Source organism: Cylas formicarius, unplaced genomic scaffold (assembly GCF_029955315.1).
Source record: "Cylas formicarius isolate icCylForm1 unplaced genomic scaffold, icCylForm1.1 PGA_scaffold_5__7_contigs__length_24384050, whole genome shotgun sequence".
In the NCBI taxonomy this organism is placed as follows: domain Eukaryota; kingdom Metazoa; phylum Arthropoda; class Insecta; order Coleoptera; family Brentidae; genus Cylas; species Cylas formicarius.
The window spans coordinates 10,704,180-10,716,314 of NW_026844341.1; the positions used below are offsets into that span (position 1 = coordinate 10,704,180).

At 35.7% G+C, this 12,135-nt stretch overlaps 1 protein-coding gene across 4 annotated transcripts in view; it reads left to right on the plus strand.

Annotated features, from left to right (window-relative positions):
- Positions 1 to 12,135, plus strand: part of LOC132702553 (lysine-specific demethylase 3B) — a 547,286-nt gene that overhangs the window by 515,541 nt on the left and 19,610 nt on the right. For all 4 annotated transcript variants that reach the window (XM_060671261.1, XM_060671262.1, XM_060671264.1 and 1 more), the window contains 3 exons: positions 7,302 to 7,967; positions 8,794 to 8,947; positions 10,906 to 11,475. In XM_060671261.1, the coding sequence (XP_060527244.1) occupies positions 7,302 to 7,967; positions 8,794 to 8,947; positions 10,906 to 11,475 (1,390 nt within the window). The remainder of the gene's footprint in view (positions 1 to 7,301; positions 7,968 to 8,793; positions 8,948 to 10,905; positions 11,476 to 12,135) is intronic.

The following is a 12,135-nucleotide window of genomic DNA, read 5'->3' on the forward strand; positions in this document are numbered from 1 at the left end:
ACACTTTCAAATAAGTCACTTGCTAAGAGACATATTTTAATTATACATTTCAACAAACTCTTTTACAAAAATCAGCTATGCCTGCCAAAAATCGTTTGTTTAGTGATTCAGTCTGGTTGTAACGATTTTTTTAAATGCAGTGTAGTCGATTTTTTGTTTAAGGAAACAGCATCATGAATTCTGTAAAGAGTCCCATAAATTGTAACTTCTCGCTAAGGATTGCTCGTTGCACTCCCAAGGGGCAAAGAGTTACAACAGGCAAACTAGTTTGATTGATATTAATTTTCATAAAATAAAGTAAACTTATATCTAATTGATAATTATGCGCCTGTTTATTATTTATATTATAAAAAAAATGTAAGAAAAATCTTTAAGTTTCTGAATCGCAAGAGGATGAGTATAACTATAATTACATCACAACCTTCATCGAGCAAATGTCACTTTTAGCTTCAGCACCAAAATTAACCCTCCAAACGGAAAGCATTAGGGTGATATTTTTTTAAAATACAAAATCGGTTGTTTCCCACTATTACTGAAAAACGAAAATGTTACTTGCATTGTTCAAGGTCACACGCCATGATAGCCTCACCATTTATCTCTTTCTAATGTCGATATAGCTTTACCCACTTAGCCATCATTGCGGTTATCCACTACTATACAAACGCTATAGTTTGCGACTTTACGCAATCTATCTTGTTTCATTCGCCATGTATATATTTCCAATACGTTATCGAGTTTTGTGAGTCGTGTATAAGAGATGAAATGATGCGATTTAGTAACATTTTTGTGTAAACAAAATAAACCTATACACTTTCAAGTTAATAATTAACAGTTTTTTTTACAAAAGTCTTTAAAAATATTAAATGTTTTGGACGCATTATTAATATTGATTCTGGTATTAATTTGGTAGATATTATTTATTACTCTTGATTTATAGTTATGCAACATTATCCACGTTTGCGTTGTTGATTTGTTTAAAACCAACATACAGTACAGTCCCGATTATCCCAAAATAATGCGGAATGTCAAATAATCGAAATTTTGGTAAATCCGATTTTTTTGTTTTGTTTAAAAAGTAAGGTGACTTTTAAGTTTTATAAGAAAGTTTTTATTTATTCATCAAAATTAATGTTGAAGCACTTCTGGTAAGCACTTTTTGGTATAGCCTTGTGTTCTTCGCGCGATTTTTTCTTTAACTCCTCAATCGTTCCAAACCTGCTTCCTTTCGTGGGTTTCTTGAGTTTTGGGAAAAGGAAAAAGTCGCAGTGTATCATATCCGGTGAATATGGTAACTGAGGCATGATTGTGGTTTTGTTTTTGGCCATAAGTTAGACAAAAGTGACGATAAGTGAGCAGGTGCATTATCGTGATGCAAAGTCTATGAATTGTTTTTCCACAATTCAGGACGTTTTCTTCGTATTGCTTCTCGCAACCTGCGCACTTCTAACACTTTTTATTAACCGTACGACCTTGTGGTAAGAACTTTTTTTGTGCTACGCCACGATAATCAAAGAAAACAGTAAGCAAAGCCTTGACATTTGATCGAACTTGACGTGGTTTTTTCGGTCTTGGCGATTCTGGGTTCTTCCATTGGGACGACTGGGTTTTGGTTTAGACGTCATACCCATATACCCAGGATTCGTCACCAGTTATTATTTTTTTGAACATATCAGGATCATCATTGACTTCATTTAACAACGCCTGAGCGATGCTCCTTCGACGGTCCTTTTGTTCAAAATTAACCAGTTTCTGAACCAATTTTGCTGCTACACGTGTCATGCTCAAAACTTGGGAAAAAAAGCACTGCACTAGCCAATAGAGATGCCGATGTCTTCAGCCACTTCTCTAATAGTGTTATTGACGTGCTGGGCCATCCAGAAGGAGGTTCCACATATTGGTGACAGGTAGGTATGGGAATCAGTCATCCGAGACGGTGTTTATGCCCCTCATTTAGCTCCGCCCCCCTCAAACAATATATAAGGAGCTAGTGACGCTGTGAAGAAACCAACAGGATATATTGGCGAAGCATTAGCAAGTTCGTCTCAGCAAAAACGGACGCAGGAGGAATCCAGAAGTTTTGTAAAAAGTATTAGAGTAAACCCCTAGAAAAACCATTGATCATTGTACTATTGCTATGCTGTAAACTCTTAGACCTTGGTTACCGATGATTCTTCAACAGAAAAAAGGAAAGAAAAATTTGGTTCACTCTAGCCTAAACACTAACCAAAACAAATAATTTTGGTTTGTGGAACATTAATTTTTTTGAGTCAGTGTCATCTTGCGTCTAATATCAGTCTCAAGTTTATGAATAATAACGAGGTCATCAGTATAGAACAGAATAATAATTGAAGGGAAAGAAAGAAAAGCGTTTCAATAAATTAATGAAATCAAACAACAAACTCGCCCACTGATGACTGGACAAATAGACCCTGCAAGATCATGTTCCTATATTCCCGGAATAGATTCTTGCAGCTAAGACAGAGTGTATGCCAATAATCCTTAGTACGGTCCAAGTCCATAAGATCTTCGTGACTTTGAGAGAGGGTGCAATATTATTTACTCTGCTTATAATATAATTTATGTGTTTTATCCTGGACAATCGGTTGTCCAAATATACACTGAGAAAACTGTATTCTGTTCTCGTTCCCTAAGAGCAAAAATCTCGGTTTTATTGATGTTTAAGCTTAAGATTATTATTTTCGAACTACACGCGAAGTTTTTGTAATGTCATGTCTAAAATTAGTTGGACCATGGCACAGTTGGTGTCGCTGTCGCTGTGGGCACTGATAGAGCTGATGCCACACAGCCAAAAGATTTCGAGAAATCGCAGAATACTGCCGGCACTTTCTGATTACCCCTACATCTGTTGTCGATTTTGTTTCTAAAACTGTTTCGTGTGTGTGTTCATCTTAGTTGCTTTTTAACGTGTACTATTGTTTTTCTTGGTTGTGTTCAACAATTTTTTTAAAAATCACACGCAGGTGAGGTATCTGATTTTGTTTAATATGCCGAATCTCCTTGTCCGGTTTCAAACGTTGGAACATCCACTGAGAACAACAAAACCGCCCCGGGGAACCACCCAGCAGTATAGGTGAATCCCAGACACGTTTCGTATAACGCCGATGATTTCGGTTAATCGGAATTTTTGCTTATTTACAGTTTTGGTTAGAAAGATTCGAATAATCGGGATTGTACTGTATTTCGTTTTATCTTTATTAAATTTTAACTTATTTGAGGATAACCGAATCAATATATTGTCATAGTCCACCTTTAATTTAACTCTTTTGTTGGAAACTCGAATGTTTGATTTTTCTGGCTACTACCCCGGAAGCAACTGGCAGACAAGTCGTTTTTCAAATGTGGAAATGAAAAACCCGGCTTTAAAGAGAACTAACACGCTCTCGCTATCGAAATTTACCATTAACATTTTTTTGTGCGTCGCGTCCGGAACGATATAGGACAACGGTTCTGCACAAGCGGAAAAAGATAACGAAAGGAAAGAATTAAAAAAAAAGGAATACTGGCATGCCGGGCGTTTCTGGCGGTGACGGGTCTTTCATTGGTAATTCAAAAGGTCTCTCTCGACCGTGACGGGTGTGGGTCGCATTTGAATATTAACGGAAGTCGCCGAGAGAGAGAGATATATATATATATATAGACAAACCTGACGTAGGCGTTCATAAATCGGCCCGCGCAATTTAATAAAAAAATAAAATAAAAGCACGTCTCATTGTGACCGTTTTCTACGGTGCCCACGCGAACTGATGTTGTTTATGGACTGGTTCGAAAACAATAAAAAAAAAACGGGATATATGAGAGCTGGGAACGACTCGTTGCCATCGGAATGCGTAATTAAGGTTTCTCCGTCTTGGTAATCTGTTGCTCGTACCGGAAGAATGCCCCATAAAAGTCCATAGATAGGCCCTATTTGGCAGATCACTTAAATGCATTGTTGGCCTAGTTTGGTGTCAATATTGGCCAAAGGACAAATCACGCTTGAAATCCGGTGTATACTTTGTCTCGAAGTATGTAGTTTTGGCTTTTTACGATAATTGTTTGAAATAAACCGCCGAAGCGGCGATAGTAAAATGCCTAATCATACATAGCATTAGGGCCTTTTAAGTTGCCTAAAAAATATAAATATTAAATATTATACTTTGTTTTATTTCATTTCAATTTCATTCTGTTTCACCTTTCAAGGGCTTTTATGTTATTTTGTATGCAAATATAAGAATCTTCAATTTGAAAAATGTGCTGTAACGAAGTTTTCATCTTTCAATATTATTAGTTACCTATACCTATGAATAACTTATTGGTTGTTAAGTCCACTTAGTAACAACAGGTCCGTTACAAGACAATATTTGAGTTTTGAGCAGTTTCAATTAATTAAGTCATCTAAATAATAGACAAATTTTGATTGATAAACCATTTTTGCGTTATTCGTAGATTGGCACCGTAACTATCCGATTTTGAGAAATAGAACAGGATAGAGAAGCTGGGAAATATAAGTCCACTACATAAGTTAACGTTTCATTCGAAGTTTCGATTGGAATAACGATTTTTTATTATTCGGTTTTAATTGTAATTTTTCTCATCAATCTATATTTAATAATCGAAATTCCTTACTAAATGTATTAATCATGACCTTAATTGAAATACTTTTTACAAAACTTCTGGATTCTTCTTGCGTCGGTTTTTGCTGAGTCGAACTTGCTGACGTTTCGCCAATCATCCTGTTGGCTTCTTCAGAGCTTGACTGAAATTGGTGATTGGTGATTGGCGAAACGTCAGCAAGTTCGACTTAACAAAAAGTTTTGTAAAAACTATTACAGTAGTCTGTGGAAGTTTATTTGAAAAATGGACCTTAATTAAAGTTAAAAAAATAAAAAATTATAAAACAAAATTTTGAAAAAAAAAAAGCAAAAATATTATGTTTATGCCCAAATCTTTTTATTTATTTTTTTAATTTAACAAACCATTTTCCACGTATGTTGTTTTTCAAAATCTGCGAAATCCCTGAAATCTGGTCTTTCAGTTTCAAATTTCTCCCTCGCCTCGGCCATTGAAATAATTATAAATAAATGTAATAAAATTTTAAACGTGACTGAAGAAGGTTGTTATTTCCTAGTGACTTTCTTTCTACTAAGGTTAGGCACACTCGAGCGATATTCAAAATCTCAAATAATCTATCCAAAGTCTCGACAACATATTAACAATTCAAAAAATAATCACAAAAATCTCTTAAAATCGCAAAATTAAATCAAAAACCAAAATCGTAGTGATACATTTTAATTGTGTTTTACTAGAAACTGGCTGCTTGGCATACTTGCTGCCTCAATCGATTAATTGCGGCCAGAGACTCCTACATTGCCTAAGCAACAAATTTACTTTTTTTTTTGCTTTTTGTAAGATGAACAAATAGTTTTTCTCTTAAAAAAAGCTATTTTTTAATTTGCTCAATCTTTAAGCGGAAAATGGCTACTTTTCCATCGAAAATGACGGTTTCATAATTATTGACTAAATCCGAAATTTGAAATGGAAGCATTTCTTTTTAATTTTGTATGGCATATATTTATATAAATATACTAACCCGCAAAAAAAAGTTTGTTAATTAAAACGAAATTTTTCCATTATTTTTGAAAAACTACGTAGATACTTAATATATGCGTATTATAGATACATACAACGATAGCCCGATCATTTGCCATTCGGGGCTGTTGCTATTTTTCCAAAAAAAAAATGCAGATTTACAGACACGTTAAAACAGGGCAGAGAGATGTTTTAAAAATTTGTCAAATAATATTTGGTATTTGCAGTGCTTTACCTCCAAAACATTTATAGTTCAAAGTAACCGGTCAACATAGACTGCTGCTTTTACAATAAAATTTCATAAAAAACAAAAACAGTGGTATTAGTTTCTTTAAAATCTATCATAAGAATTACTTCACAATCGCAAAAGATCACCTTTTTTGTTGACTGGCATTGTCTGAATTTTCTTGGAGGTGCTTCATCCTTACGACGCGACTCCATTGATTCCTTTTTCGATAGAGGGTCATAATAGAGGTCCATAGTTTCATCTCCCGTCACAATAGTTTCTATCACATGCTTCGGTTCCAACCCGCAGAGTTCCAAAAATGACCGCGCACACTCGACAGGGCGTTGTTTTTGAATAGCCGAAAGGTTTTTAGGAACCCATCTTGCACTAACCTTATGCATATCTAAATGATCATTCGACGAACACTTGTATCAGAAAGCTTAGTAATTTCTGAGATTTCCTTGACCTTTAAACGTCTATCACTCAATACCACCTCTTCCACAATCGCAACAATATATCTTCCGTTATGACCTCCACTGATCGAGCAGTAGTTCCTGAATCATCTTCAAGGGACTCGTGCCCCATTCGAAAACGTTTTGCCCATTCTTTCACTACAGAATACGAAGGAGAAATTTGGCCGTACACACCATCCAGCCTTTCTTTAATAGTTGTAGGTGCTAACCCTTCTTTTGTCAAAAACATTGTGACTGCTCCTCTATACTTAATTTGCGTTATGTGCGACATTTTTTCGGACACGTCTTGTTTAAAATGCTGTCAATAAAAAACTGTTTGACGCAAGACATCAATTTTTTTTTCGCAGCCTACTAAGATACATATTTAAAAGAAGACAATTTTATCGTGATACTGGAGCTGCATCTACGTCAGGCCGGGAAATTTTGGCGCTAACCTCGTATCACTCGTCTATGCGTGCAGCAATGAAACTGTAATTTCCGCATCCCAACTGAGCATACTTCCACTCAGGCGATGTTTAGTACATCAGCGTACAATCCACCGACTACTTTTTTACAACTATATACAATAGCCATGATTAACATATGAGAAAAGCATCAGTTGTCTTGATATATATATATATATATATATATATATATATATATATATATATATATATATATATATATATATATATATATATATATATATATATATATATATATATATATATATATATATATATATATATATATATATATATATATATATATATATATATATATATATATATATATATAATTTTAATAATTATTGCAGCTACATACAACGCTAATAATCCAGCTGAGGTTTGTTCGCTGCTCCATTTTTATCATTATTCAATGAACTATAGGTAAAGTTTTTAGCGTTCCTATTTTAAAAAAATGTCAGGTAAATAAGTAATAAGCCCGGTAAAATTTCTTCCCGCGTATCCCATTCAATTAATTATAGACGAATCCGGTCGGACATACCCCTCACGGTGTTTTCCTTGTTTCAGGCTACGGCACAAAGTCAAAGAAACGGAAACCCAGCGAGACTGACACCCCCACTACCAGGTTACGCTACGCGAACAGCATAAAAGAAGACCTCGAGAACAATCAGTCGCGCAGCAAAAATCACGGTCGTTCGGTGAACAAGAAAAAGGTCCTAGAGGAGGCGAACAATTCTAAACTTCGGGAAATCGAGGTCGTCGTCGAGGACTGCTTGCAGAACGGCAGTCTTTACCTCAACAGGGCACTTTTAGAGGAACCGCCTCTGTCCGAAGAAAGCGAGGACACGCCTCCTTCCGTAGAGTTCCGCGACGACGAGCCGCCGTCTTCTCTAGAGTGTCAGCGCGAAGAAGACGAGTCGTCTTCTACTGCGCGTCAATCGAAACCTTCTTCGCCGGCAGCGGTCGAAGAAGAAACCCGGAAGCGAGATCGTGAGGGTGAAGCGGCGATCGATGATCGCGTCAGTGTAGTTAGTGGTGAATCGGTGCACGAAGAAAGTGAGGAGGCAGATGAATCTGTGCAGTGCAATAATAGTGGTGAAGTGAAAGAGGAGGTGGAGCTTAGTGCCTGTAATAGTGAAGACGATTGTGTTATAGTGGCGAATATCAATATCGGCAGGACCATCATCAGTACACCGACCAAGGCCGATAGAGAGCCGGATTGTTCTATCAGAGGTGAGTTTGTTTGTTTGTTTTATCTGAAAGAAATTGAAATAAAATTTAAATCAGTGGAGTACTTTTTTGGCATTAATTTTTATAGTTAAAGTTTTTTTTTTCAATTGAAATTTCTGTATATTGTAGTATTTTTAAGTTAAAATTAAAAAAATATGTCGTTCGATTTAAGTTATTATATCATTATTTAGTTATTATTAGCCACTTGGCATAAAATTATCAGTTTCTTATGGTTGCATATGACAAAATTCAAAATATTCAAAAAGAATATTTTTTTATAAGTAAAAAATTCTTCTATCGAGGTTTTCAAAAAAGCCATGTATCTCAATAATGAATATGACTCGCGAATGTTGTTTGTGCCCTTTCGTTTTACACTATGTTCAATAATGCCAGAAAAAAAAACATAAAACTTTAGAATATCTGCAATTTTGCGAAATTTTCCCTTTTTTCTTTATGCAATCCTGCTTTTACTTTTTTCTGTTTTTTTTTTTGGAATGCATTTCGATAATTACTTTAAATTTTTCGATTTTTTTCCGGTACAGAAACCAAATACTCAGAAATTAAAAACATCAACATCTATTTGCGTTTTTTTGACTATTTCTTAGTGTAACAATGAAATTTTACTCATCAAAACTAAACATCTGCCGAGAGATCATTGAGTGCGCACTATATAATGCGTTATACTAGATGTTCCTAACTAAAAATATACAGAGAGCAAAATAAAGTTGTGTTAATAATATCTTTTCTATTATGACATAATTTATTAATAAATTAAATTCGAATTTTCACAACTCAGCGTCGTAATCTTTTTTTTTCTTGCTTGTTTTAGGTGACGATGACGGACCCCTGTCTTCATCCTCGCCTTTCAGCAGGATGGACTTCAATTCTGAGACGCCCAACTCTTTACGTTTCCCAGACGACCGCAGCGACTCTGGTGTGAGCTCACTGCGTTCGGGCAGTGGGGATGAGCGCTCAGGATCGAGGTACCGCTCGTTGCTTGGTCCTATACCGTTGCGATCACCATAAACCGTTCTCGTTATTCCACTTGGACATTTTTTTAAAATCCTACGTTAATAAATTTTTAGCTATTTTTGTTTTTGCTGTGTATCCATGACATCCCGCAGATCAAGATCTTATTTCAGAAGCTTTTTTTTGAATTGATAGATTTTTTCTATTCTTTAAATAGTGGGATGTTCAACACGTTTAAAAATTTTCTCCTTTTTTTTATCTCGGAAGTGACTAAAACGATTTGTTAGGTATCATTTAGATTTTGTTCAATTCTAATACTAATACGTTTTATACGTATGACCTACATCAGATTTTTTTTAATTAGAGAAAATATTCGCAGAGTAACCTTTGCATTTAAAAAGATTTATTGTAAATTTATAATTTAAAATTTTTTATACAGTATACAGAGTTTTAACACAAACCGCTTAGACAGAAGTAAATAGAAAATAAAAAAAGTAAAAGAAATATAGGAAAAACAATTATCCAATACTTTAAAACTATTTGAAGTATGCTTGACGTACTTGATGGTACGATACATCCCACTAGATTACAAACGTATTATACTATTTCCATAAAGTTCGAATACAGGGTGCTCCAAATATTGCGGGCGCCTCGCTTAAGCATGACTCTTGTAGAATATTTGTTTATGGCTCAGTTTTGATAATTCTTTTTTGTTGGATAGATTTCACTGGAAGACACTAATGATTTTCTTAAAATTAAATATGATTGGAGAGGATTAAATATTAACTACACAGCCTTTACAACGCTGAATTTTTTTAATTAAAAAGGATCTTTAATTCTCATCTAATAATGAAAAAATTGGTTGACGTCGGCAAAAAAAACAAGTTTGCCATAGAGGAGCGAATATTCGACTGTCAAATTCACTCGTTAATTTATGTTTTAATTTTGATTCGAATACTAAGATTTATTAATGCTGTTGTTTTAAGATGTTACTAAAAAATAAATGCCCCTTACCAAGTCTTTTTTAACATTATTTTTGAAATTTGTATAATCAAGATCGCATACAAAATAATCGTTATTTACAAGTTTTACAATATTTATTTCTTTAAACCATTTAGTCTAGTTAGTTACTTTTAGGTAGTCCTGAACACGAGTCTATCTATCTAATCTATACTCTCGCTTCAAAAAACTGTGTCAGTTAACCATGAGTTTAGTCGACGCTATACGAAAAAACCGTTTCATTTCTCTTTAGAAAGGTCTATCCAGCAAAAGAAAGGTATCAAAATCGCCATATATAAACATTCTACTCGAGCAATGATTAAGCGAGACGCTCGCTGTATTTCGAGCACCCTGTATTCGAATTTCATGAAAATTAGTATAGTGAGATTTTATGTAGTTTGAATAAGCCATGACTTCAGGTTGATGTAATCAGAAAAAGGTTTTAGTGCGTTTTTAAGAGATCTATCCAATAAAAAAAAAATTAAACTCTAATCAAAAATTTTACGACGATGTGCACCCTTAAGCGGGGAGTAAACGATATTTCAAACACCCTGTATTGAAACATTATAAAAATTGGTAGAGTTGGGTTCCACGTGCTCCTGAATAAAAATTGGTTTCCAATTTATTTATTTTTTTAATCCCTAATAGTACTTCTCTCTCTTTTGTTAAATAGTCTCAGTTGGCCATGACAGTTGAAGCAATTAGGAAAACAAGTATACCTATCCAACAAAAAATAATTAAAATCGAACCATGAACAAAGATTTTACAAGGGTGTACTGTTCTTAAGTGTATAAGATCACTATCAAAATCAAAACATCATAAACTAAATGTTGCGTTTTTCGCGTTTCAATTCAAAAATGTCAAAGTTTGTTTATAATACTGGTTTGTTAATTTTCCTATTTCCGAAATGTTTATCTCGTTGGAATTGTTGAGGCTACATCAATTGGCTGAACGATCATTTCTTTATCTGCAGATCCAGCGCGTTAAGTTCGACCGACGAGCCGAACACATCCGGCCACATCTCATCGGCATCATCAAACACAACTCAACCAGCAACCAGGTCGCCCCTGTTTATACCTGCGGCGAGCAGCGGGCATCACCACCAGCAGCAGCAGCAGCAGCTGCATCAGGAACAGGTGCGCGTGTGGAGAGACCCCAGCTTGCTCCTGGAGGAACCCCACATACGGCACATACACAGCGTACAGCACCAGACGTTGCTCATGTCGCATCCGACCACGCCGGCCTCATCTGGCCCCCAACCGCCGACCTCCGCCCCCGGGAGCCATCCCTCGTCTATCTACCCGCCCGTACCCCCGTCGTCGCTAATGCCGCCCCACCATCTGGCCCCCCACCATCCCCATCTGTCGCCCCATACGCTGTACCACTCGCCGTTTTCCGACATCATATGGAAACAGCGGTACGCGGGGGTGCCGACTCACCTCTTGGGGCAGCAGACCGGCCATCCGACGGACGAGCAACTTCTGGAGAGGGAGCGGGCGGCCGCCCTCATCCAGGACAGGCACCACACGGAGCGGATGATCAGGTACGCCGACGTGATAGTATGTCACTTTTTTCGAATTATATATATATGCAGGGTGTTTTCCAATTGAATATCAATAATTAAGGAGGCGACTTTTGGGGTCCATTTTAGAAAAGAAAACATCATATGAACATATATCCTAAATGTCTTAACTTTCGAGATACAGGGTGCGAAACTTTTCAAAAATAAGATTTATTTTTTAAATATCGGTAATTCCATCACTTTATTCAGAGCGCCGAGCTCCTTCAAAACGGATATTTCCAAAGCTGGCAAAGAAATTTGCAGAAAACGGTAACGTATTAAATGCTAAAAAGGTATGCCGGAATAGTAAGGTTTTAATTGAAGAAAACAAGGCAAACATATTAGGATTCTATGGATTGAATTACTAGAGTATATGAAGAGACAGATATTTCTCGGCGATCAATCCACTCAGTTTTGATAGAATATAACTATAATGAATTTAAATTTCGTAAAACTCAAAAAATTAGTGCAGAACAATGTCGAAAGGAGGATGCAGTTTTGTTTGGATTTTTGAAATAGTCATGATGATAATAATAATTTTTGGAAAAACATTTTATGGACTGATAAAAAGTGCGTTCACTACAAGAAAGTGTTGTAATAGACAAAATATACGATATTGCTCTTTAAATAATCGTAGACAAA